The sequence below is a fragment of the Melospiza georgiana genome, chromosome 3 (genome assembly GCF_028018845.1).
Source record: "Melospiza georgiana isolate bMelGeo1 chromosome 3, bMelGeo1.pri, whole genome shotgun sequence".
Classification (NCBI taxonomy): domain Eukaryota; kingdom Metazoa; phylum Chordata; class Aves; order Passeriformes; family Passerellidae; genus Melospiza; species Melospiza georgiana.
In genome coordinates this window covers 32,583,426-32,610,724 of record NC_080432.1, presented here as the reverse complement: position 1 = coordinate 32,610,724, position 27,299 = coordinate 32,583,426, and the positions used below count along the sequence as shown (strand labels likewise).

At 38.5% G+C, this 27,299-nt stretch overlaps 1 protein-coding gene across 1 annotated transcript in view; it reads left to right on the top strand.

Moving 5' to 3' along the window:
* Positions 1 to 11,887: 11,887 nt before the first annotated feature.
* Positions 11,888 to 27,299, top strand: part of LYPLAL1 (lysophospholipase like 1) — a 30,783-nt gene continuing 15,371 nt past the window's right edge. Inside the window, exons 1-2 of the mRNA XM_058021579.1 lie at positions 11,888 to 13,058; positions 17,210 to 17,309. Of these exons, the coding sequence (XP_057877562.1) occupies positions 12,800 to 13,058; positions 17,210 to 17,309 (359 nt within the window). The 5' untranslated portion in view covers positions 11,888 to 12,799. The remainder of the gene's footprint in view (positions 13,059 to 17,209; positions 17,310 to 27,299) is intronic.

Here is a 27,299-nt window from a genome sequence, read left to right as displayed (position 1 = left end):
AACTTAGCCCCTTCTCTGAGCCTGGTTCTGAGTTGCTTTATTGAAGCCACATTGATTTACACTTGCTGTGTGGTTCTCTAGAGACAAGCTGAAAAAGCCCATGTACCCTATGCCCAATACACATACATTTTGACACAGACTTTGAAAAGAGTGTTAAATCCTTAATATCATTTAATATGGAAGTTTATTGCATTTTTTTCCTTCAGCAGCTCTAGGCTTCCTCAGTTCTCCTAATTTCTGCCCTGAAGCACAGAGCTCACATGTTCAGATACTGCCCAAGCACGCTGGATGACAGCCCTCTGTTTACACAGAGGACAATCCTCAGCCCAAGTTTTCTTCCCAGTCCTCAGAAGATGTTTTCTCAACAGACTGTGTCTCGGGGCAAGAAGCAACAGGGTTTCATTAGTGCTTTGCTTGGAAGAGTGCTGATTACCGCCCACTGTGGATGTGGGGGTTTGGGCCATGTTTTGGCCTGAGGGCGCTCCAGCTCTGGCCCCATGTCCAGCAGCCAAACCAGTAGAAGATGGTGATGGCTGTCACTCCCCACTGCCCTCTGCCAGCTTGGAAACAATCCACTGGGAAGCTGCATCTCATTACTGCTGCTGGACAGTGCTGGGCCGCGTTCGCCCACGGTGATTTAATTCAGTGAATTTGGCATGCAGAAAAGAAATCTCTCAAAATTGCATTATTCCAGCAAAAACACCTGGATACCCTTAGGAAACAAATATAACAACACTAGTATTGAGAAAAAATAATCACTAGGAATTTTAAAAGGGGGAAATGATTTGCAGTCAGAGATTTCATGGATCAGAACCAGCTTGGTAAAACAGATCCCTTTGCAGTGTTATCAAATGTTCTGATACATGGTGACATGCAAACTGTAGTTTTCCTGTTCTGCTAAAATATTAAGGTGTGACTTCATTAACCAAAAGCTTTGCTTTAATATTAAAAATGTCGATAGGTGCTTTCTATGCCACTAGGAAACAAAACCACATAAAAAAGTTATACTTTTATGCCCCATAAAGTAGATCAAAACCTACAGTTTTGACTCACAGTCTATTATATTTCTTTCCCCCTTCCTCCCCCATCTTTTTAACAGGAGAAGGCAGTAGAGAATCTGAGCATTACTCAAAGTTGAGCATTACTAAAGTTTTCTTGCTTTTCCTCTAATAAAACATAGTAAAATTGAAAGCTTTAGTAAATCTACATGCCTGTCTTCATATATCAGAAGGTGGAAAGATGTTGGTAAAACTTGGAAATCGGGGTGTTTAAAACAGCAATTCTCCCACATTTTTATCAAAAAGGTTCTAATATTGAACACTTCAGCTGATTCAAAAGTATATAATTTAATTGTGGCCCAGATTTTTGGACTTTCTAAACTTGAAGTTCAAAACTACAAAGGATCATACAATGTAAGAACCAGCAAAAAACCTTTGCCAAACAGTCTCATTTAGTATTTTGAATACTTCCCATATGGAATGGCAGTGACCAGGACAGAGAGGGGTAGAAGAGAATTTCACTCCAAAATCTATCCAACAGGACTTCATTGTTTCAAATAAAAAGAAAAACACACAATGATTGTGTGTACTCGACATCCCTACTCTGTATCTCTCCGTTACCCATTTGAGGACAATCTAATTTCAGCATTCTGAGCTAATTGAATCAGGGTCTGAGAGATTAGTGTTTCCAGTATTTTTCTGCAAAAATGTCTCACAGTCTCCATTCTATTGAAAAAGAAAGATTACATTTAAATATTTAATTTCTTTATTCGGTCAGTAGAGTTAAGTTCACACATGATCTCATGGAACAAAAGTAAGCAAAAGTGATGATGTGTGAAAGGTATTTTTTTCCATATTCCATTTCTGTGAAATCCTATCTTCTCAAGCTCACTGCCTATAATATCAATTTAAAAGAGATATAACAGGACATTTCATTCTCATCTGCAGCTTCTACCTGGTTTGTAAAATCCTTTCAGTACTTCAAGCTCCTTATTTACTTTTCTGAAATATTTTCTAATTCACCTGTTTCATGAGAAGAGCACTGTCTTCACACCAAAGGTCTCTAGACCACTTCTCTACCCATCTGCCAATTACCAGCAACCACCTATGATAACATTACAAAGAGTTCAAAACCTACAGTGTTTCTTTAAGTTAAGCATAAAGAAAATTTGCACTTACAGTCACCGTGTTATGTGTACATAATATATGTACAAAATATACCAGAATCTGAGATGCAACAGTCTTGCCTACACAAGGTAAATGCTTGCACCATCTTATGGGCCAGAGGACTTTTTCATTCTTTGTATTTGAATAGCAAAATATGTAATATAAAAGCCACATGATGATTAGTAACCAAAACTAATTTGAAATCCTTACAAATTCAAACCAACGTTTGAGCAATTGTAAATCGGGATTTGCTTGTGCAAGCAATATTTTGGGCAAGACTCTTCACCACAAAATGCTGATTTTATTCATTATAATACAATGCCATGACAAAAATCTCTTACTTGATCCTGTACTGAACTTTTGCTTAGCTTAAAATATTATAGCAGCAACATCTGCTTCTACAGTATCTCTAATAAATAGATACACTCATGAAAAAATTTCACCCCAAGTTCATCTTGGTCCTCTTTAAAAAAAAGGGTTTATTTTTTCTTCCTGACCTTCTTCCTAGATAGACAGATAGATTGTGTGCAGAGTTTATTACAAGATCGATCAAGATAATTGAGGTATAATTTTCTTAGCTATTTCTGTCATAATTTTTAAAGGCAGAAATGACTATGTTTCTCTTTCACCCATCTGGGAAAGCACATTATGTTCTCATCTAATTTGAACATTTCAGCAAGGATGTGAGACCATCTTTTTGGATGTAGCTAATAGCTCTGCCATTAGGCCATCCTCTCTAGAGACTTAATTTTCTCTATTAATAATTGTCAACACTATCTCTTTTTCAGAAAAAAAAACAACCACACCTAAGTCTTTGCTTCCTGTCTGGCACAACACCAGCCTATTTGAAGTTCAAAATGTTACAGTTCTGAAGCTCCTTAAAGATTCACTTGCTCTTCATGAGAATCTTCAAAGATAAAACCTTTCCTACAGCACACTTTTCTTCATGAATGATAGCTGAGCATTTATGTGATAAGAAGCATGCTCTTTTTACAAGGTCACCTAAAAATTAAACTCCAAGTCTCATATTTTTGCAGGAGTGACCATGCATAAATCCTCCTTTCATTTATGTCAATCTTCCAGTGCCACAATTTAAGTGAATTACATTTAATTGCATCTAACCTTTCAGAGAACAAGATCCTGTCTCTCTGCTGTGTTAGTTTTCACTTAATCTTTTTTTTTTTTTCCTGTTTGCCATTCCATTATTCCGTTTCTGTTAATAGTGATATCAGTTACCACAAGAAATGTTCCTGTTGTGTAACACATTTTTTTGTATCCAATATTACATAATTTTTCCAGTCCGTGATGATAACACAGTTTCACTGTGATCTCTTGTATTTCAATCTCCTTACACCACCTGTATTCTACCCTATATTTCTACAGGTATTTTCCAGCAGTCACCTGCAGTCACTAATGCTTGAATAGTTAAGACTTCCAGTCAAAAGTTTTTGCTTCTGTTTACCATTAAGGCAAAACCAAGACATTAAATAGGTTAAGGCATGCATGAGTGTGTATTGTTGTGTATGTAGTTTGTAGTAGTGGCTTGAACCCTGAGTTTGCAATTTTTCTGGAACTGGCAGAAGAAAAATGTTCTTACTGGATCTGAACCCAGTGATTTTTCAACTGTGCTGGTGACATAAAAATATCTATGCCTCAGTGTCCACACCATATCTAAGCATCTGTTCCTACATTAAACATTATTGTTTATATTTATATATATATATATATATATATATATATATATATATATATGTATGCAGAATCTTTGATGTGCCTTTTATACCAAATCTAGTCACTGTATAAACAGAGCTGCCTGCTCTGCATTTGACTTACAGTAATAATATTAATTAATTTATACTGTTCCATCTTACTCTTTCACAAGTATTTTTTCCCTCTACCATCAAAAAAAGGCATCTTAGTTGAATATTTATTGTTAAAATAGTTATGAAACGGAAGAATCAAATCAAACTAAATAGTAAGCTTTGAAAATTTGCACCTTAATGGTGGATTTAGTCAAGCAGGGCTTTTTCAGGACTATCAAAATCTCTTTGAATATGAATCAAAAATTCATCACTATCTATCTGGAAAGTTCAAAGAACTTTAACGTTTTACCAAAGAGTTTGCCTGCTCTGACCGGCATCAAAGTAAATATGATGGGTGGTCTGTTTAAGGCACCTGTCCAAGCCAAATCACATTGCATTTTCATAGGATCAACATTTGCAAACATTATAGCTGTTGCATCTACAAAAATGCATGGGAATATCTCCAAAGCAGATGGCAACTAGCACGTCACAAAAACATGCAGATTCCTGAGCCAATTCGTATAGCAAAACAGCATGTACCACAGAGCAAAGGGAAGAATAATTAGCATATTCAAACACTCAGAACTTCCCAACATCCCACGGTTTAGGCAAAGGACAATGAAAAGTAATTGCTCTCACATAATACTGGCTTTCACTTGGACAGGACCTACTTACAGCAGGATTTATTCAACTGAGTAATTCCCTTTGAATCTGAAAGAGTACACAATTAATTTGAAAATATTGGCTAAATTTTGCATAATGGAAAACACGGGAATCCAAACAAGGAACTTCTTAATGAGAACATTTCATTATTTCTGAGTCAGTTCTTATAAACCAATGTGGTTCTAATGTCGTGAATATATCAAATTTTATTGTAACTCACAGGTATCTAATACAGTCCACATTTCAAGACAACATTTAGCAATCTGCACCCACATAACACAGAACACTTTGTGCCAGATTTCTTCATATAATGCATGCCTAGGTCTCTTTGCAATTGTTTCTAAAAACACTGATAATGTTATGCAAACATAACCTACAATGTTTCCCATTGTCTGAAGAGAGAATTTTTTAATTTTCTACATAATCCTCTCTGTTAATCGACTCAGAACGGAATTATCCAGAGGTGGCTGATTTTGCAGATTTCACGTGTGAGAATTCATTCAGATATGTAATGGAAAATCTGCCCTACAGCTACGTGTGCTTAGCGCAGATCCAACACCCCGTGGATAACCTTTCTACAGTGACCTGTTCATATTTTTCATACTCCAATTCCATAGTTCTCTGCTGCAGGAAACAAAACAAAACCTTGTTATTGCTAGCTTGATGGTGCTGATTTGAAAAATGTAGGTACATTTCAGATACGACATGACTGGCTCTTAACTATTTTGTGGCCACTCAGCCACCACACTCCAACCATGACTGTTTGCAGATCCAAAACGGGACCCAATTAAATTTCTGAGTGACATAATTTTCAGCAGCCTGCTAATAATACTATGCCCATGACATGGAATCCAACAATACAAAACCAAAGCCAAACTTAGGATGTGTTTAATCTCACCTAACTTAAGAGGTCCATACTTCAGGTAGATATAGCTGAGCTCATGGCCATAGCTAAAACCAGGATTCTTTACAGACCACAGAAAACAATCACTGCCTCTACTCACTACAGAAAAGGGACAATGCTACAGATTCAGAAAAAGATATGCGAAGTCCAACTAAATAAAAGAGTTTAGCCACAGATTTTATCCTCAGCACACAGAAAAAACTGTACATACAGAATTTGTTAACAGAGGTTGCAGAACTACTCTTTCGGGACATTTAATTTTAAAAAATTAAAAAAAAGTTTAAAAAATCTATATATCATAGTCATTCTGCACCCTGCTTTTATATTCAAGCATAAAACCATCTATAGGAAAAATGCACTGATGCATAGTGCATGCCCTTCTGTAACCTCTGGTCTGTGACAAAACAGATTCACCAGAGTGTTTTACTCCATAAACATTACCTCAAGCACCATAACATTACCTCAAAAACATTACCATAAAGCACCATAAACATTACCTCAAAAACCTGAAGTACAATATTGCACTTTTCATCCTACCTTAGTTTTACTTACATATTTTTGTATGAACAAGCTGCACACTGTTTTGGAAGAACATGATGCCATTACACAAAAGTAATTTAAAATGGAGCACTGTCCTGGGGTGACGTTATGATGCTTGTATCCCCATTCATCTGTTCTGTGCCTTTAAGACCGGCTCTGAAGAGTGGAAGTTTTGTTTGGGTTTCTCTTATCAGGGACACAGAGACGAGCAGTACATAGGGCTGTTTTTCACTTCTTGCTTTCAGTTTGCTGCTTTGCTTGCTCCCTTTTCTGCTCTTGCTTCTGCTCTGCTTTGGCCTCTGCTTATTAGCTAGTTCTAGCTAAACAGTCCACATTCCTTCCTGGACTGTTTCTCCTCTCCTGCTTCTGTGACCATCTCGAACCTGCTCCGGACTGGGACCCGGGAACACCGTTCGGCTGCAGCAGCTGCCCCAGCGCCGGAGGGACTGAGAACAGAGCAACCACCCCCGAAAGAGACTTTCTGATTTTGTCATCTTTCTCAGAGCGGTGTCATCGGGCATTGTTCATTTTGTGTGCTGGGGGGTGCTGTGCCTGAAATAAACAGGTTCTTTCCACCTCTCTCCAAGGAATTTTTTCCCGAACCGGTTGGGGGGGAGGGGCCGTGTGGGTTTTGCTTTCTGGAGGGGCCTCCTTTGCAGATTCTTTAATAAATTTGCCCTAAACCAGGACAAGCACATTCAACTTAAAGAAATGGGGGTTCCATTAATGCACTGTCTGAAAGTGGAAATGTATCTTTAGGACACCCTCTGATTTCCAGTCTTCCAAAGGTCTTGGTGGTTGAGCCTGTCAAATAGTCACAACACTGTACTGGAAATGTGAACAAAATATCAATTTTCCCAAATGAAATGCTACTTACTTAGGCCAACATAAACTTGATAATCAGAATTATCCCTCTGTAAGTTTGACCCCAGGGTGTGGTGCTGCACAGCTGAGGAGCTGAGCTAACAAGGGTTGAAAAAAAGGAAAACGCTGCTTTATGGCATCATGTAAATTGGCACAAAAAATTGCTCACACCTACGCCCCAATCTTTACAAATAACAGCCAAAATGTGGAAGCCATATAAAGTTCCACTGGTATGAAAGCAGGAAAAAAGCAACAAACAGTTCTGTCAGGGAGTTCTGTAATACATATTTCCAGTATTGATATAAATCTCTAGATTTCACCTGTTCAGGCCCAGAAAAGGTAAATTAACCAAAACCAATGTGAACACGATTACTTTGTACTTGCATATTAAAAAAGCACCTTCTGCCATTTCCATGGTCAATGGCACCACAAGACTGTGAGTCCAAAAGACTCTTTTGTTGTATTCAACTTACCTTTGGATCAACTAGAGAGTTACTCTAGACTGACAGTAAGGTAACCAAAACCAGATTTTACCATTAAGAAAGCAAATGTACATTTTCTCGTGACTGTATTAAGTCTTGCCAATATATTTATATGAGCAAAGCTCTCTTTCAGACTTCCAATTTATACTGGCAAAAGCATTCCGCATTGGCACAAGATGCTTCGGTTGGATAGCCTGCATTTCTGTGGAGAAATTGAGAGAGCTTTCTAGCCTAGCTGTGTTATTTGAGAGTGTGGCATGTTCAATATGCTCAATTCATCTACACATGAAAGTGAAATGGGGCAGAAGTGCTCTGGGCACATTCATTTATGAACTGCAGTGCAGACACCTCAGTAGAATATTCCTATTAATTTCAAGAATTTCTGTTTTGCAAATCCGAACTTTAAAAATTGAATCAAATTTTAGGAGTTTTAAAATAGCAGTCTTGGGAGTATTTTCATGCATGTCTGGATTTTAAGGGTCATGTTTTCACAGCTTCTTTCTCCACTTATAGTGCCTATGTCCTTTTAAGGCAACAAGAACCTGAGATTTATCTTCAGCAACATATATGCAAGAACACTGGTCCTTGAGAGAAATACCAAAACACAACAAAATTATGAGGTGTAACCAACTCGCCACATAAACAGGTTAAACTGATGAAGGATCTTTCATTCCCCATGGAGCCAAATCCTTCCACAGCACTTCAGTCTTCTGCAGATCTCCCACGTTCAGGTGTGTTCACAGCCCAGGAGGAGAGTGCTTGAAATACTGTCTGATACATAAGGCAGATCTGCTAGCAACTTTCAAACCCATGTAAAACCATTCACAACAACATATGAAATAATGGCAGACACCACTAGTCCACATGTTAATAGAAAGTAGCTTCACTGTTTGCTGAGAACACTGTTAATATGATTTTGGTAAGGCTTGAGCATGTCTGCGAAATTCTTTGGGGAGGTTGCGTCAAGGAACATCCCTCCAGTGTCCAGCAGGCTCTGAGCTAAACAAGATGGGCCAAGGAGCTTGCCTGGAAGGTGCCTGAAGATGCAGCAGCTAAGTGGACTACCATATGAATCAGAAATAGCAAACCTGCTGCAAAAAGCAAGCAGAAGAAACACACAGGCACCACAAACTTAGCCAAGCCTGGGTTTGTTTTGGCAGCTTGTTGGCTAGGTGCAGGCTCAGATTCCTGAAAAAGGGAACAGCCTCCTGTTGTCCCTGGGACAGAGCCCTTGTTTGTTTTCAAATAAATTGGATGGCATGCAGTAAATATCTGGCTCCTGCTAGCAAAATTATCTCTCAAGACCCTAAATACTGATTGTCTCTTGGGCCAAGAAGAACACGATCTGTTTATTTATTACTTGTTTACCTTGTTCTGGTAACTAAAAACATTGGGTCAAGATCTCATGCTGCCAGACAGTATTCATACTTGGTTTTCTCTTGTGGACTGACAACCCTTACCCAGCTCCACACTAAATCCTACCTATGATGCACAATATTATTGATGCAGCCCAGCCATGGGTCTTTTTTTCTAAGAAACAGGAGAATGCAGCCCCAAAACATACTCCTGACTGGACAGAAAACAGCTTTTCAAAATCTATGTATTTTGAAAGTTGATCATTTGCTAAAGACTCAACTATTTAAAAAGTATGAATGGAAATACATTTTTGTTTGGTTTGGTTTGAGCATGACCAGTTTTGCATGATAAATGGACCACTAGGTTGTGTGCCTGAATAGTAATTTCTGTGGCATTTCCTACCTCTACTGTGGCAGTTGTGCAAAGAGCTTTTGATAAGAACTTTTCAAAATAAACTATGTCAAGATGTATAGAAAGCAGAAAAATAAAAATATAATATTTGACATATTCTATGTCAAAACACTGGCACTGAGTTCCAATACATGAAACCACCTGCAAATTAGAGGACAGTTTCTTGTTTCTATCAGACCACAGTAAGTGGCATGAAGTTCTAAAAAATAGGGGACAGACCCTTGAGCCCTTTAAGAAGGGTAGGAGAGGGAAGCAATGTAATAAAGAGTCAAGTTCAGCATTTAGTTTTAATGCTCAATAATGAAGAATACAAGTAGCTTCACTCAATTATGCCATCTCCTGATATGGAGATGATGATAATCCCACACTACTGAGAAAGAAAATAAAGGGGGGATTTGAAAAGCTTCAAACATTTGATACTTTTATTTCCACACCACAATCCCTGCTTCTGTCAAAATCACCTAGATATATAATAATAACATAATAATAGAATCATAAGCATTATATAATAATACAACCAATTAGAAATCAGATGTAATTCTTTGTAACCACCAGTAAAGCACCTATGGATTAACTCACCTACTAAAAAAAACCAGCAGTAACTGTACAATACCTGAAACCTAATTTTCAATATTGAGTGCAGGAGCCTTAGCCCTGCATACGCAGCTGTAGCAGTTTTTCTGGATGTTATATATGTACACATGCTGAACATAAAAATTACTCTGCAACATACTCCTTTCAGCGAAAGTAAATTCTAAAGTGCAAAGCCATTTTAAATGAGAAAAAGTATCAAAATGGTTTCAAGCAAATTAAAGTCTTCTGTTTTTTTCTGAGCAGAGTCAGTGTGAGAGAACAGAACCTAATCAGTGAGCACTTAGAGCAAGGGCCTATCCGAAGGAACAAAACAAAGCTCACACTTAACATTTACTTTCTTGGAAAACTTAAATAAGGCTACATATTTACATTTCCATATTTATTTCACATTTAAGTCACAATGTAACCCATTTATTTCATAAAGACCAGAAAAAATAAAAAGAGAAGCAATTGCAGCAGAATATGTTTTTTAAGGGTGTGCGATCACATTTTATTAACGCTGTGAAATGTAATAAATTCCTTTTGGAGATGTTACATGTCAGCGGTGAAAGACTTGTAAAACACCACAAGCATTATTAGAGCTTAAGCATATGTTAGTTTAACAAAATTTGCAAGGTATTTCCATATTGCCTATAATCTCCTACAGTTATTAACATACTATTAATTCATTCAGGAGAGTCCTTTCAGTTAGTAAGACTAGCTCTTAGGAGCCACGATTTCTCTAGGCTACATCTCTGCTTCATTGGCTTTACAGCTCTGGCCCAGGAAAAGAATTATAACCCTATTCTAGTTCTTACTCCAGACATGTTTCCTCCTTCCTTCTCCTTTAGGTAGAAGGCAAAATGGGAAGGGAAAGGGGCTCTTATTCCTCTGACAACAGAAAACTCCCAGAAACAATAGAATCACTTACTGGCCAAGTCTGAGAATTTGATTTATACCCATTACCATATGAAGGGTGGGTTTGGGGGGTTTTTAAAAATTTAATTAAATTTCATAAATCATTTAATGTCATTTAAAATCTTTAATATTCAATATAATTTATAAACTTCAAGAGAAACCAAATAAAACATTTTCCTCAGGTATAAATAACAAGTTATTACAGTATATTTGTTGTCATTCAAATTGTAACACACCACTTTTCCATTTATGTTTGTTCAGAGCTCCTACTCTCTCACGAGTTTCTATGAAGACCTCTGTTTTATTCTTGAAAAAAAATTATTAGTCTTTTCCCTGAAGCCAGTCCTGAATAGCCAGCCCTTTATTCAGGGAAAGATTAAGTTAGCTTTTTCTTTGTTTTCTGACAGGAAAAAAAGGATAAATCTTATGCCTGGATTGTTTCTCTTTAAAAACAAACAAACAAACAACAACAAAAAACAATACACAAAATCCTCCAAACCTTGAGTACTGTTTTTGCATAGTGTGATATTTTATTCTTTATTTTGTTTCTGGCATCAAGCTTTATTTGTTGGCACAAAGAAATCTTGTACCTCCAAGCTTGTAACTCAGAGGCAGGGAATGAATTTATAAGCTTTAAAAAAACCTGATCACATTTTGTTCCCATAACTGTGCAGAAGAGTGTTTTCAAAGCTACACATCACTGATGTACCTTTGTTTAGTAACTCTTCACAAATAATAATCCTCAAAAAATGACATTGCTCATGGAAGATGTTAAGACAAATTAAAAAATTGCAAATAAGCATAATTAAAGTAGTGACTCTGTCCTATAACAATAACAACTAAATTTCCTTCTAGGCTAATAAAATAAATGAGCCTTAATGGCTCAAATACCAAAATCAGTTTTGTGTACTGGAAGTCAAAGGAAAATGAAAGTTGTGGCTTAGCTACTAAACACTATCAATACTGACTTGTTCATTTTGGCACTACACTCCTGAGATTTTGTATTCATCAACTCAACAACTGACACTATAGAAAATTTTAGATATACCTTTCATTTCTTCCCACCATGCAATTTATTCATTTCCCCAACTATCAGATTTTTTTTCCTTCTCTTTACTTCTTGGCCTCACTGCAGAACTCTTTCAGATATATTAAAAATATAGCTGCATAGCTGCATTTTGCTAGAGGGGCAAAATAACCAGTGCCCTAAGATTTCATGGTCTAAATAAACAGGAATAGAGTATTAAGGACAGTAATTTGAACAGAAATACAAGCACAGCATGCTCCTCATACTACACACACACTCTGATGTTTCATCTACTGAACCCACAGGCCATTCTGTAGGTAATAACGTGCTACCTCAAGAGGCTAGGGTTTCATTACATTTTTAAGAACTAGCAGGTGCGCCCCTATGGCTTGCCAAAACGCCTTGTGATGAACTGCAAAACTAATCCGTGCACTCGCTGCTCACCCCGGGTCGCGCTGCACCTGGCCAGTGAAATGGCAGCAGTGCAGTTTATGGCCGGCTATCCTTGTCCCATGTCGCAGACCTCAAAGGGCTAAAGCAAGTGGCTGATCTGCACAGCACTAGTGGGGTGAAAACAAATAATTATGATCTTGAACGTGTATAGGTTACTCAAAAGTGCAAAAGTAAGCTCCTACTCCTTATACTCTTATGGCAGTTCAGTAGAGACTAGCGAGAGCGCCGGGATAGTTGTGCTTAGACATGGATTAAGGTCGGACAAGTTGTCAAATGTCGGCGGGACCTTTTTCATGGTGCTCCTTGCAGGTCCTTCAGTCTCCGCAGCGGCTGGAAGGAGCCCCCAGTGCCATCCGCCTTCCCTCGGCCCTCCTGCAGCCAGGCCTCGCCCTTGTAGGGCTGCTCCGGTGAGCTGCTGCCCGACACCTCCCCGCACGCGTGTGCCAGGAAAACCCACAAACGCCAGAGGTTCATGTCCAAAAAGGAGACAGAGGAGTCCTGCAACTTAATTCGTATAAAGGCAGGGAGTCCACAGGGGCACACGCCCGCGGGGCTTTCTCTCTCTCACGTGCGACACCGAAGGGGCTGATCGGTCCCTGTCACAGGGCACTGCTAAATACGGCGTCCGGAGCCAGGCCGCGATGCCTGGAAACAAGCTTTGCTCACCCAGCGCCGTGCCTGCAGTGACAAATTTCCTAGTCCGGCGCCAGAAGAGCCCGGGGTGCCTCAGCAGAGGAGCGGGGGGCGGAGACAGGGCGACGGCAGGCCCGGAACCGGCAGGGCTGGCCCGGAGGAGGAGGAGGAGAGCGCTGGGCATGGCGGCGCCCGCAGCGCTGCAGCGGAGCGTGGTGGCCCCCGCGGGCAGGCACACCGCCTCCCTCATCTTCCTGCACGGCTCAGGTGCCTGCTTTCCCTCCCTTCTCTCCCGCTGCCCGTGGGGACGGGGCACTCCCGGGAGCGGGCCAAGCGGGCAGGGTCGGCCCCTCCGGTGCTGCGGGAGGGGGGCGGCGGGGCAGGGTGGCCAGGACTGGGAAGGGCTTTGAGGTGACCCTGTCCCCGCGGCTCTGCCCTCCGCGGGCCCGCAGGGTGGAGGCGGTGGGCGGCAAAGCCGTGTGCGGTCCCCGGAGTTCCGTGAGAACACACGCGTTCCGGGAGATCACGGAACGTGCTCAGTGGGAAGAGGCACGTCAGGATGATCACAGGCCAGCTCCTGGCCCTGCACAGGACACCCCGAGAGTCACACCATGGCCTCAGAGCACTCTCCGAAGGCTTCTTGCACTCTGTCGGGCTGCCTGGTGCTGTGACCAGTGCCCTGGGGAGCGGGTTCCAGTGCCCTGCCACCCTCTGGGTGAAGAACCTTTTCCTGATACCCGACCTTACACTTCGTGCCGTTTCCTCCAGTCCTGTTACTCCCTAAATTGCCCTTCTCAGAGAGTAGCCACATTCGGAGGATGACTTTCCCAGTTAAAGTGTTTCTTGCTGGTTTAGAATCGGCATGAGGCACCCTTTAAAAGCCAGTGTTCATTTGTCAACTTCTGATTGTTCAAAAGGGCCCTGTCCATGTCCAGACGGGCTTCACGGCCATGCTCTGCAGAGGGGAGTTGCCTACATCAGCGACTGGTCTGAGAGCAGGAGGGGAACATGTGTTTTGTTGGGTTTAATTCCTCAAAAGTAGTTTCTAATGAGCTAAATAACAACAAGGTACACATGATGTGGGGGGAAAAAAAAGAAAATAAGAAAACCAGCAATCTTAGGTTTATTAGACTAAGGCCTTGAGAATCAATACTACCGAGCTGGCCATGTGCATATGGTAACATGCTCAACACTTTCCCTGTCTTTTGCTTACTTTTGTTTTAGCTGTGCTTCTGTTTAGTTTAACAAAGATGTGTGTCCTTACTAAATCAGTTTCTTTTTTATAGTCTAGTTTAATTCTGTTTTTTAAAAATTCTGTGAGTAAAAGAATGAAAGTGAAAGAGTTTATGTGTCCAGCTCTCTTGTTAATGCTAATGCTTTAATGCTTGAGGAAATAATTTTCTGTAATGTTGGAGGAGTAAGGGAAGATTATGGTTAGAGGTTGATTCCACATGTGGTTAAAGTACTCTACAATTTTCTTTTTTTTTAATATATATTATTTTGTTCATAATGTTTGTAATGGGGTGGTTTTATTTGGTTTCTAGCAGTTCCAGAATAGAATTTAAAACAGAAGTCGCCACAGTGCTGTTGCTGTGGGCTGGCCTGTAAACCTGAGTTGTAAACCTTTGTACAGCACTTGTGATGGAAAGTGGTGGTAAATTACATGAATCCATTTTGTACATAATGCTTGCTCCAGACAAACTAAAACAAGTGCAGAATGCAAATGCAAAACGGTATAGAAAAGTATTAGAACAACCCTGGTGCTATACATCAGATTTAGGTAGAGGTTCCATTTGTAGCTTGGCAGGGAAGGCAACTGGACATAGCAAGTGTGTAATGGCTTTTTAGGCTGAGCATTACAACTTTGCAAGTTGTAACAAGCACAGAATCATAGGCTGGAAAAGGCCTTTTAGAACATCGAGTCCAACCATTAACCAAATGCTGCCAAGTCCACCAGTAAACCATGTCCTTAAGTGCCACATCTACACATCTTTTAAATACCTCCAGGGATGGTGACTCAGTGACTTTCCTGGGCAGCCTGTTCCAGTGCTTGAATGCCCTTTTGGTGAATAAGTTTTTCCTAATGTCCAGTCTACATGTTACACATTAAATTTAAACTTTGCATAGAAAGAAAACTTGGAAATACAGCCAGTATTTGAAAGGAATGTTTTACTTAAGGAGGGAGAAGAAGATAATAGAGCTGCCATCAGTCTTTTTCACTTTGTAAACTGTCTCAAAGCCGAATCACCCATCATTTGCTTTTTTTTTTGTAGTGTTCAAAACATATAATGCTAAAATTTCAAAAGAGCCTGAAAGACTAGCATTTCAGGAGATTTGTTGGCTTTTGTTTGATGTCACAGTCTCCTCCTCCCTCTCCTCCAAGTTCCGTTCCTAAAATCAAAATACATTGTCTGAGCATACAAGTGCTCACATTTGAGTAGCATTTGGACCATGATAGTTCTTGACACAGGTCATAGTTAAATTTTGTCTTACTGAGTTTTCTGTGACCTTTTCATGGACAAATTGTATTCAATAACAGTAGAGGTTTTTGAAGATCTTTGTGAAGTTTAAGAGGTGGGAATAAATAATAGAATAATGATTTATCCTACATCATTAAGGAATTTGTAAAGTTCCAAGTCCCAATTCTGTAATCATTTAGATAGTTGGTTGAGTTACCTCAAGGTTCATTCTGTGCAAGTATTTGCAAGGCCTAGATCTTGGCTTTCTAACTGAAAAAAAACAAAACAAAACAAAACAAAAGCAGTGTATAAGGGGAAAAAAAGTGTTAGTTCAAGCCTCCCTAAGATACATTGTTTATAAGTGAGGTGACAAGAGCCTTGAGGAAACCCTTGTGTGTCAGGAGTGTCCCAGAAGAATCAGAGGTGCTTGTGGACTTCAGATCACAGTACTTGCATAAGCAAAATGCTTGTGGGGTGTGTTTGGAAGCATTTAGTTAAGGAAGTAACTTTGATTTTACTGTTTAACTTAGCACAGGGTGAGATCTGTGTCAGTTTTGCAACCCTGTTTTTTGTCACGTGGAGTATTTAGGTCAGAGAACAGTTAGTTCTAGTTATGCTAATTGTGCTTAACAGGAAGAAAATTGCTGGGTTTGAATCCTTCTTGCCTTCTGTTTTAATTTTGAAGATACATTAATTACGTTTGTAAATAAAAACCATCTCAATTTTGTTAGAATGCTTAAGAGCAGATTTTCTCCATTGGGGAATTATGATAAATTTAACAATGCATTGGTGTATTCATGTGGCCTTGTTCAGATGAGCCCATGTAATGTGCCAATAAGCCTGGCTAAGGACAGTGGCATTTTTTTTCTTTTGGTTTGGCCATTTTATTGAAAAGAATGGAGCAAGTTCTAAAGTCAAACCAAACAACTTGAACTAAAATAATAGAGAATTTTAGCATTTTGAGTTGATAATATGTGGGAACCTCAACTTCAAGCAAGACTGAAGTCCTATGGCATGAGTGGCAGTAGTGAAATTCCAGTTTGCTGAGCTGCCACTCGATTTTTTAGGTTGAACATCCTTGCTACTGTAAAATATATTCTTGATGGACTGATTTGCTTAAGCTTGAAGTATTGTATACACTGAGGACTTACTAGTGCCTGCTCTTGAGAGGGGTGGCAGTGAAATTATGGCTGAATATACACTGCAGTGGTGCAAAGACAAACTGTAGGCACTGTCTGGTGTATATATGTATATTTATTTAAAAGGAGCAAATGCTATCTACAGAAGAATTCATCCTGTTTGTAATACTTCAGTCTACAGGGGTTTTGGCCAGAGGCTGTGTTGGTGAGGCTAGGAAAAAAACAGATTGGGAGTGGATCTCAACTAGTTTTCAAACAGAACTGTGTGGTTAAAGTTTCTTTAAGAGTCTGCTAGGTATTTTAGCTGAACCTATCTCTTTACAAATTATCTTTTCCCTTAAAGCCTATGTGCAATGTTAGCATAATTAAACGTGAAGATCTTTTTTACTGCGCTCTGAAGTGGGTTACATAAAATTCTCTAGTAAAAGTAATTAACTTTTCTAAGGGGACCAACAATTATTTTACCTCACTTTTTAAGATGTTCATCAAGATTTTTGTTTATCACTTAAGAGCAAATATGGTCAACTGTAAGTAGGAGAGTAAGACACAAATAACCTTGTATCTGCTTGGGAGATGCTTAAGTCATTAAATGTAGTGAAGTATTGATTAAACTTACGTTGTGGCATCTCTTATAGTCTTTTTCTAGGAAGTTTTGAATGCATTGGAAAGGGAACTGAAGTTGTTCTAGAAAGTCCTGTTTTAGCATTTTAGTGTATTAACTTCATAATTTGAAATTAAGTCAATCTGAAATATATTTGATATTGTATCATTTTCTTGCTAAATGCCCTGCATAATTCTTGTACACTTCTGTGTGATACAGGTGATACTGGCCAAGGAGCAAGAGCATGGATAAAACAGATTTTGAATCAAGACATGGCATTCCAACATATAAAAGTAATTTACCCAACAGCTCCTGCCAGGTACCATTTAATATATTGTAACTGTAGGATTAAGTTCCTCTGTTCCAGTGCTATAAAGTACAGTTCTGGATATTAGTACAAATTGTCTTAACAGTTCTTTCTTCTTTCTCATGTATATGCTTTCTGACAAAACTGAAACTCAACCATGCATTGTTGTCCAGGAACTGTGATTTTAAGTGGTTAAGACTCTAAAGGATTCCCAGAAGTCACAGCCTCTATTTGAAATTTGGGTATTGTACTCATAGTAGCTTTCCATTTCCATCACATAAGTAGAAGATGATCCTGCAGTGTGTGTTGTAGTGGCATTAGAGAGTCATGATCCAGATCACAATTCTACCCATAATAACTCCCACATATTAATTATGAAAATATTGTTTTGTGTTTAATGCCATGTTTCAGCACTGAAGGTGGTCAGATTTTTGGCAGGTAGGATGTTAAAGATCCTCAGCTCCTGGAGAAAGGACTGGGAATTCAAAAATGCACATTACTTCTTGTTTGAATCCTGGCCCAGCTATTTCAAAGAGAATTGAGTTCAACATTTGCTGTGAGCTCAAGTCTTGTTTTTAAATGACACTGTGTATTCAGTGGTAGATGGATATGTAGATAAAAATTTTTTTCTGCAGGAATTTGAAAGTTTATGTGGTCAAACCTAGAGGGTAAAAGTTGGACACCTACTCCCATAGCTATCCAAAGGTAATATTAAATATGGAATATATAATTAATTACATATATTATGTATGTAACATATATTAAATATATAATACTAAATTTTAAAAGTGTTTAATTTTTCTTAATGTAATTTTTTAAGGTGTCTGTTGCTCTAAATTAGGAGAATGTTTCCTTGAAAGGTAATGGGGTTGAGTTTCTTTCTGAATTTGTGTATAAGTGTGGATGAATGCTGAACGGAAAAGGAAATTGTTACATAGACTTTTGAGGTACAGAGGTTTCAAAGTCAGGAAAAATTCTTGGAGGGTTTAAACAAGTATAATAGCAGATTTTGCCTGGCACTCACTATTACATGAAAAAAAAACCCTTTTCCTTGACCATGTATTTTGTATGGTCTACTTGGGCAGGAGAAGCAACTGAGAGATTGCAGTAAATGTACTCGCTGTGTTACAGAAAAATCAAGCCTGTGAGTGGAAGCTTTTGAAGCACTGTGTTCTGGGTTAGCAGGGAGTGAATCCCATTTTCTGTAAATAATTTCAGCCTGATGACAGGCAGAAGTGATGCTAGAGTTATCAGTGGCACATCACACACACTGAGTGGCTCCACTGCTTCCCTCCCAGCACAGCAGGTACTGGAGAAATGCAGGAGGAGCTGCCTCCCTGGAAAATTATTCTTTTCCCTTCTGTTATATGTAGCCAGAGCACCTCAGACCACATCTGGTGGGCCAATGCTTGACTTTTCCATCCCACTGCACTTCTGAGGTCCAGTCCTTTTCTTATTTATTCTGGTTTCTTTGGGTAACTACAGATGTAAACGATGTATGAATGATTTACCAGCAACATCTCCCCACTCAAATGAAGGAATTTGTTTTTATCTTATGACTTCGAATTTCAGTACTTTGCTAAACAGAAGATTCTGTTGTTATTAAAATATGTGAATAAACAGTTTATTTCACTCTCTTCTTTTCTTTTTTAAGTTGAGGTTATTCTTGTTCTTTTCTAGAGCAGGTAGAGTCATGCATGAGCTGATTAAGTGGCTTTTAGCAAAACAGAAAAGTTGTACATTCAAAGAATATAAAATACCCACACTGTTTGTCTTTAACTGGCAAAGCACTCTTGTGTATAGCTCTTTGTTGCTGATGGACAGCCCTAGCTGACACAGTAAAATAAAACAGATGCTCCTAAGCAGCTTGCCACTGTTTGCAGCGGTGCTGAAGTTTGTGATGATACATGTCATTGGTTGAAACCAAAATAACGAAGCATTTACAGACCTATTTCATATTGTTTTGGTATTCAAGAACAAACCACATTATGCTTTTTTGAAATGGTTTTGTAACAGTTGTCTTCCTTTCTTTCACAGAAAATAAAAGCAAGGCCTAGACCTTCCAAACTTGAATGGCTGACATTAAAGTAATTCCACTTGAGTACATATGTTGGTTTTATTTATGTGTATATTTATATGCATATATATTTTGATAAGAACTCAAAATGTTTCTGGCAGCAGGGGAGGAATTCAGCATTCTTGTTAATGAGACGTATAGCTGGGTGGTTATGGACATACAGATCTGCTGAGAAGATTCTGACACCAGGTTCTTTGCCCACCCAGGGGCTGAGGAATGTGCTGGCTGAAAGTCAGGCTGCTGAGAGAGAGCCTCTGTGGATCTCTGACCTGCCACTGCACCACCAGTGCAAAGCTTGCCTGCAGGTTCTTGTGCTGATGATGAAATCAAAGAAAAGCTTCAAGCTTGGCAACGCCCTCCTAGGATTGGCTGATGGCTCTTCTGGCAAAATGCTGTTAATGTGGATGTGCTTCATGCTCTGAGCTCCTGTCGTTTCCGGGATAGCTTTGCACAGGCACAGTGAATGTTCTCTGTCAAAGCAGCTATGCCAGTACAAGCATGATGATATAACTGCAAAGCTGGGGGCTTTGGCAGGATAAACTGCAGGTTGGGAATACCTTCATATTTTTGATGGAAATTAATAGATCCATAGATATACATTCTTCATGTCTGTTCAACAGAGTTTTGAAAAGCAGTGGAATTCACATTTTTCTACACAACTTTTTTTTTTTTTTTTTTGTGGAGGATGGATTTGGGTTGTACCTATGTTTTGTTTAGATTTTATCCCAGGTGCTGAAACATGCATATTTTTCATTTGTACAGCATCAGAGGTTTAGACATGTTTTGATTCAAGAGTCAATGTATTTGAAAATTATTTTGGAAAACCAGTCCAGCATATAATCTGGAAGAATTCTGAAATATGTTCTTTGGCTTCACATTGATTTCGGCAAACACTGAAGAAGATTATGGGTAAAAGCAATGGAATTTAACTGAACTACATTTTATAAACCTGTTTTTTACTCTTCTCTTTAGGTATCTGTAAAAAGTCGCACTTCTTTTTTTAAAAGAGATTTACTTTAATAATTTTTGTGATGTTCAGGGTTTGTGCAGAGTTCAATCACCTGATGCCCCCTGGACAGGAAGTGTTAACGGCATTTTGTTTCATTTATTCCCCATCACATTGGAAAGTGCATTGAGTCTCATATTTGGTTGTTTCTTGAGCAAAAATAACAGAATGTGGATAGTAAAATTTACAGTTAAAAAAGAAAAACTTCCAAAAATACTAAATAAATCGCATATAGTAAAAAGCATGCTTAGATAAAAATGGAAAAAATATGTGGATTCCAAGACTTGATGTGATGTAGTGAGAGTACTGACACCTGAGTTTGGAATATTGTTGGAAATTAGGTGCATTTGCCTGGGGTTTACAAATTTTGCTTTACAAATTAAAAGTTTTACACATTGCTTGGAGGTTTGGTTTTTTTTTCCAAGTATCTCAGTAATATACTGCAGAGAACTTGTTTTAGCTGTGTCTAGCTTTCTGTCAAGATTAATGCTTCTGCACATAGATTAAACTTGTTAAACATAACAGAATTCTATTTTCTCTCCATTGTAATGCTAATATATATCTTTAAAAAACCCCAAGCTCAAATTGGAACCCTAGTAGCTGATGCAATCCCTAAAGCCACGTCTACACTAATAGTTTTAAAGGAAAGGGTTTCCTTTTTCCCTTTTTATTTGGGTCAGGATGCCTACAACTTTAAATACTGTTTCAGCTGCTACAATTGTGACTTAAACATTAGGTTTCTATTGAGTTTCTAAATCAGAACTGAATACCACCCAATTTAAACTTTTTTTTAATAGAAAGTGATAGTTTAAATTGGCATTGCAGGAGCTAACGTGGTAAATCTAAAACCATTTAGGCTCTGCTTGTTTTAATACATATACCTTGCCTTCTATAATTCCCTGAAAAAATCTAGGCCAAAGATTCTTTGCATTGTCTTGCATTCCATTCTGACAGTCCTTCTCTTTTGCAAGTCAGAAAATCAACTATAAACTATAATAACTACTTTGGCTATTTTATGGATCTTTTTGACATTCACTCAACAAACCTTTCTGTGGGATGTAAACCTCTGTGCAGAACTTTTGTCTGGGGTGCAGGGGCCCCAGTGTATTCTAATTTTCATTATCATTATGCGGCTGGTAAGGACTAAAAGGCCACTGCTCCATCTCTTCTCTTCAATTCACATCTTTGCTCAGCTCATGGGTGGAAATGAGCTTCATCTCACCATAGTCCCCATCTGGCTCTATCACAAAACCACCAGACAGTTTGGCACCACTCAGCTCCTCTGGCAGCCTCTGCCTGTGAGAGGCCTGGGATTGGAAAAGCAGCAGGGGTACTGCAGCTCGGACTTGAGATGGATTGGAGGGGAGCGTGCACAGTGCCTATCATACTGTTTTTGGCTCAAGCAAATGTTATTAATCCTTGACTTTTGTAAGCCCTAACCTCATTCATAAATTTAACACAAAGGAGTCTTTTTTAAAGGTGGGAGTTTGAGGGAGAAATGGGAAAGTTTTGGGTTGGTATCATGGGGTGGTTCTTTCATCTCCTTTAAGTAGAATGTGTTCAATGTGTTCTGCATAATAATGCTTAAAGTATGCTTGGATAAACTTTGTATTTCCCTTTTATTTCTGGTCTGGAATTAGGTGAGGAAAACATGGGATGCACTGAACACTTGTCAGAGATAACTGAAATCATGCTTGGGGAAAACAAATTAGAATACAATATAAATAATTTTGGATTTGTAATCCCTTTTACTGCATTGTGCTCTTAGGCATCCTTCATCTGGTTTTTCTTCTCTCAACCCTTTTCCAGTACAGAAGAATTGGAGACAGTCATTTTTATATCACCCTTCCTGCAAGCAGTTGTGGATTTCTAAGTTATGTGCTGTTCTGTGCTCTTGCTTTACAGTCTTTTCAAAGGTTTCTGTGCTTAGTTAGTGTCATTCATCTATCCTCAGTTTTGTTTGCCACCAGCTTGTGAAAGATGCCACTTTAAATCCCAGATTGCCTTTCAGACCCCTAATGGAGAACTGATGCAGATTGGACCCTGGTTAGCCTCTTGCCACTTTGTTTCAGTGAATTTGTAAGGCAGCCGCAATTGGTTGCTGAGGAACTGGCAATGTGTATTAAAGGTCTTTTATGGTCTTTTCAACCATAAAATTATTGCTGTTCTCTGATTAGTACCAATCCCCAGAATTTACACCACTCTCTCCAAACAGAAAAATCTTCCGAACAACAAAACCAACCCAGCAAACCCACAAAAACAAAGAAACAGAAACAAACTTAATTTCTCCCACTGAGTTTTATGCCAGACTCTCTTGCAGCTCCCTTTGTCTTGAATGAATAAGATTTGTCTCAAGTAACAAAAGCTGTCAGCATAGTATTTCTTCAGGTAACCGTTCTGTACTGGCTCAGTCAGCTCTCATTTCAGACAATGTGCATCCAGAACAACTCTATCAAAAGCATTTGCATGTGGTTGAGTGAACAGGCACAGCCTTTCCTGGAGAACGGCCAAAATTGCTCCTCATGGAGATGACTCTTGCCTTCCTTTTGGTAATTTTTTTTTAAAAGTATAGTTCTAAGTTAAAGCTGCTTGAATTTTGGACACATCATATGCTCTGTTACCATACCACAAAGCTTCATTTTTAAGATATGCTGAGCCTCAGTTTTAACACAAGATGTACCTTGGACTAGAGTTTCTGATTTATACTTCTTATTTGACTAGCTGAATTCTCTCTTTTCCTCCCCATTTCTTTTAAAATTTGCTTTCTGCTTCAAGCAGACAGTGGGAATTAAAAATCATATTTGGGAACCTAAATTTTCTGTTGAAATGTAATACTGAAATTCAGCAGTGACATTATGCTATGAGAGAATTTGGGATTAGGGAGTAATACGCTTTCATTCAGAAAACCTGCCATCAGCTTTAAGAGAGTTAAGACTTGCTTCTAGAACTACTCCATATTTTGGATTGGAACGAACTTTCAAGGTCATCTAGTTCAATCCCCCCCAACAATGAGCAGGGACACCTTCAACTAGATCATGTGGCTTGAAATCCCATCCAGCCCGTCCTAAAATGTTTCCGGGGTGAGACATCTGCCGCCTCTATTCAACCTGTGTTGGTGTTTCAGCATCCTTGTTGTAAAATCCAGTCTTCCTTATATCTTGTCTAAATCCAACCAATTTAAATTGAAGGTCATTCCCCCTTTGCCTGTTGCAGCAGGTCCCACTAAAAGGTGTGTTCCCATCTTCTTATAGGTCCCTTTAAGTACTGGAAGGCTTCAATAAGGTCTCCTTCAGGCTGAACAAACCCAACTCTCTCAGCCTTTCTTTGCGGGAAAAGGTGATTTGATAATTTCTGTGGCCCTCCTCTGGACCTGCTCCAACAGGTCAGTGTCTTTCCTGTTCTGAGGATTCCAGGACTGGATATAGTTCTCCAGCTGGAGTCTCAGCAGAACAATGTGGAGCTGCTGAGGTAGTGTGCCCTGTAAATTTTTCAGAGGGCTGCACAGTCTTCCAAAAGACAACATTGCAATTTGAGAGGCCCTACCTCCTAACTGAGAGGAGATGGGTTTGGGAAGCAGGAAAAATGAAGAATTTCAGTAATTTTTTATCTTTCTCAGTCTTTATTTCAATCTTGAAGCCCAAGTTCACTATAAATTTCCAGTTCTGTCTGGCATTTCGGGAAGTTCTGTCTGGAAGCCTGTAAGCCAGCATCAGAGGTCTGGGTTTATGTGTCTGCTAATGCAGAATGATCATAGTGCTGAGCATGAAGGCAGTGATACAATCATGCATCAGGAGAAAGAGTTGGGGGAAGAATACTTGCCATTTATCAATGTGCTGTCTCATTTAAAGCAGCTAGAACTGCTGGCTTGTCTTCTAACTTAAAATGTTGGATAGGGACAGTGATTTATTGGGTAATGAGCAAAACCACCTGTAGTTTTATGTGAATCACCATGCTAATAGCATCATTTTGGAGATGGAATTTGCCTTGGTTTGAGATCTGAATCTGAGCCTCGTGTAGCATCATTGGGTTGCTCTCCACTTCTGTTAAGATAATTTCAGACTAGCTGGCACAATTCTAAACATGAATAAGAAGGTCTAGAGGATATATTTGTGCTTCAGAAAAATGGAGATAGATAGTGTTGCTGCTACCAACTTTTCATCATGTTTTTTTTTATTACTACTCAGAACTCAGCTTAGCAGAAGCTAATCTATCTTGAGTTTGTAAAATCTGTAATGATATGTACTGCTTTGAAACTTTACACTGAGGTCAACATTGAAAATTACTTCTGTCTGAGATGGAAAGGATGATAAGTACTTACAAAGATAGTACAGGATGTATTTTCCTTTTAAGACATTGAAGTGTTGTGTAGGATCTTGAGACTGCACTCTCATGCAAGAGGTGTAGTAATCTACAACAACACTCTTAAAAATAGGAGCTATAAAGTAATCAGAAAACATGATTTAGAGTGATTGGGGGTGTTGGGAAGCATTTTAAAGATTCTAATCCTCCTAATACTCTAATTCTTCTAATCCTGCAGTTTCTTAAACAATGTTTGGTACTAGCCATGTCTCCTTTGCTGCCCATGCTCCTAACATTTAGATGTTAAGAAAGAAATTCATACAAACTGAACTTTCTTTCAAGTGTCTCTTAAAAATGGATACAAGTTTGGAGGTTTGATCTACACAGAGAGAGGATTCTTGATTCGTATTTTCTTATATGGATTTGAATCTTGTATGTGCTCCAGAACAAGCAAAACATACTCATATATACCCCTTAAAACCAAATAAGAAAAAATATCCATGCAGCTTGGGGGACTATATTTTCATTTCCACTTTCAACAGTCCACAGTTTTTGGGACAGAGCTTTATTTCTAGTAACATTTTTAAAAGAGAATAAAGAAAGTGAGGCACAGATGGACTGGTGGGATGAGTTTAATTAAAACTTAAGAGAGCAAAAACAATTCCAAACTTAAAGCTGATTATTTGGTCTGACATTGTCCTTAACTGACCATGTTGATCTTGTTGGATGGAGTTTCCACTGCACTCTGTATTTTTTTTTTGGTTTTGTATATTTCAGTACAGCTTCTCATGTCACTTTAACATAGGGATTTTTTTTTTTTGTGGTTTAATTGTATGAAAAAATTTGGTGCTGTATTCTTGGAGCTGTACAGATGGTTCCATGCCAAACATATTTGTTTACCGTGGTAATGTCTGAGTTGTAGTGTGCCAGCTAATAAAGGGATTATTTAAAGAAAAAGGTGAATGACTAAAACAGATGTGCCAGTTGGGTGAACCACTAAAAGAATCTTACTTCTCAGCTTTATGTAAAGGTTATTTTTAATGCATTTCTGAGAAATCAAGAGTGCTTGCAAGGATGTTTTTGGGGCAGCTGAAAGCCACTTGTCTGTTTTCTTGGGGGTCTTTCCCTGTGGGCTTGAAAGATGTTGGTCTTTCATCTGTCTTATGAAGAATTAGCAAAAACAGCAGGTAGAAGTCCTGAGTTTCAACATCTGATCAAGTATTACAATCTCATGAAGAATTTTGATCTATTTTAAATGTCATGAACTTGTAATTTAGTTGTGGGGAAACATGTTTTAATATTTATGGAATGTAAAAGTAAATTGCTGTAATGCAGTATATGTATGTATCTATGTTCCATATACATCCTGGAAGTTAACCTGCTGTAATAATGAATCCAGGTCAACATGCTGTAGTAATATTAAAACCTTTCACATATTTTCTTACACAGATGTTAGGTACCCTGATTTTACTAGAAAATGAAGCACTCTGCTACAAAACATCTTAACCAGGATTGATGTAAAAGTGTTTGAGAGAAGCTAAAATAATGGTTTAAATGCTGTTTACCCATATATTTCGTCTGTTGTATGTCACATTGTCCAAGTGACTTCCAGAAACTCCATTGATTCTGCTCTTGATAGATTTGACTGGAATGTCTGCTCTTAGAAACTGACTTTTGTGAATTAGATATTTGTAATCTTATTTCTTAGGTGTTGATCAATTCATTTCTGGAGACACGATTCTGAAGAAAAGACAATCAAGAAAGCAAATAATTTTAATACCATTTTTTAAACACAGCTTTAAATTGCTGGGTTTACAAGATTTTTCCACTAAATTTCCTTTAATTTTGGAGTTAGCTTTTTAATAGACAGGTAAGGGCTACCTTGAAAACGAATAGCTCAATTTTCAAAATTCTGGTGCTTGACTATACAGTTTGTTTTGAATTAAAGAAATGAGGGATTACTTAAGGCACTTGACCACATACTGTATGGTACTTTTTCAATAAGAGTACATTTTAGGTACCTTGAAGCTCTGCTGAAAAAGATGATGAACCTGTAGTGTTTCTGTTTGTACCTATCTGTTGCTGTTTGTTGCCTCTTTCAGTATATTTTTCTTACCAATTTTTAAGTCATGGCTTTTTTTTTTTTGTGTTCATGTCAACAGGCAGAAGAAAACCTATGGTCTCTCATTTTTACTATTATGGCTGAATAGTCCAAATAGTATTATCTTGAACGCTCATCCTAGTGGCAGCACTGGTTTAGAAATAGCTGTTTGCATATGTAAGGCCTCCCTGGTGTTAATAAAGGCAGAATTTGTTCCTTCATTAAGAATAACTGAATTTCTGACTTTCTCATTTTAGGTTAGTTGTAGCTTTGTTTAATCCTAGCATTGAAAAAATTCCAGACAGCACAGAAGTCAACTTTAGCATTTTCAGTGTGTTCCTATCCAGAAATGTATCAAAAACTGTATGTTTTGTGGATAGTGATTGTAATCTGATCCAAGCTTAAGTAAAAGTGAAGAATTTGCCCTGGTTGAACATAGCAAATAAGGGTTTCAAGGGGCTTTGTTTGAGATGATCGATCTCATAGCAGTATGTTTTGTAATATATTGTAGAGCCATTG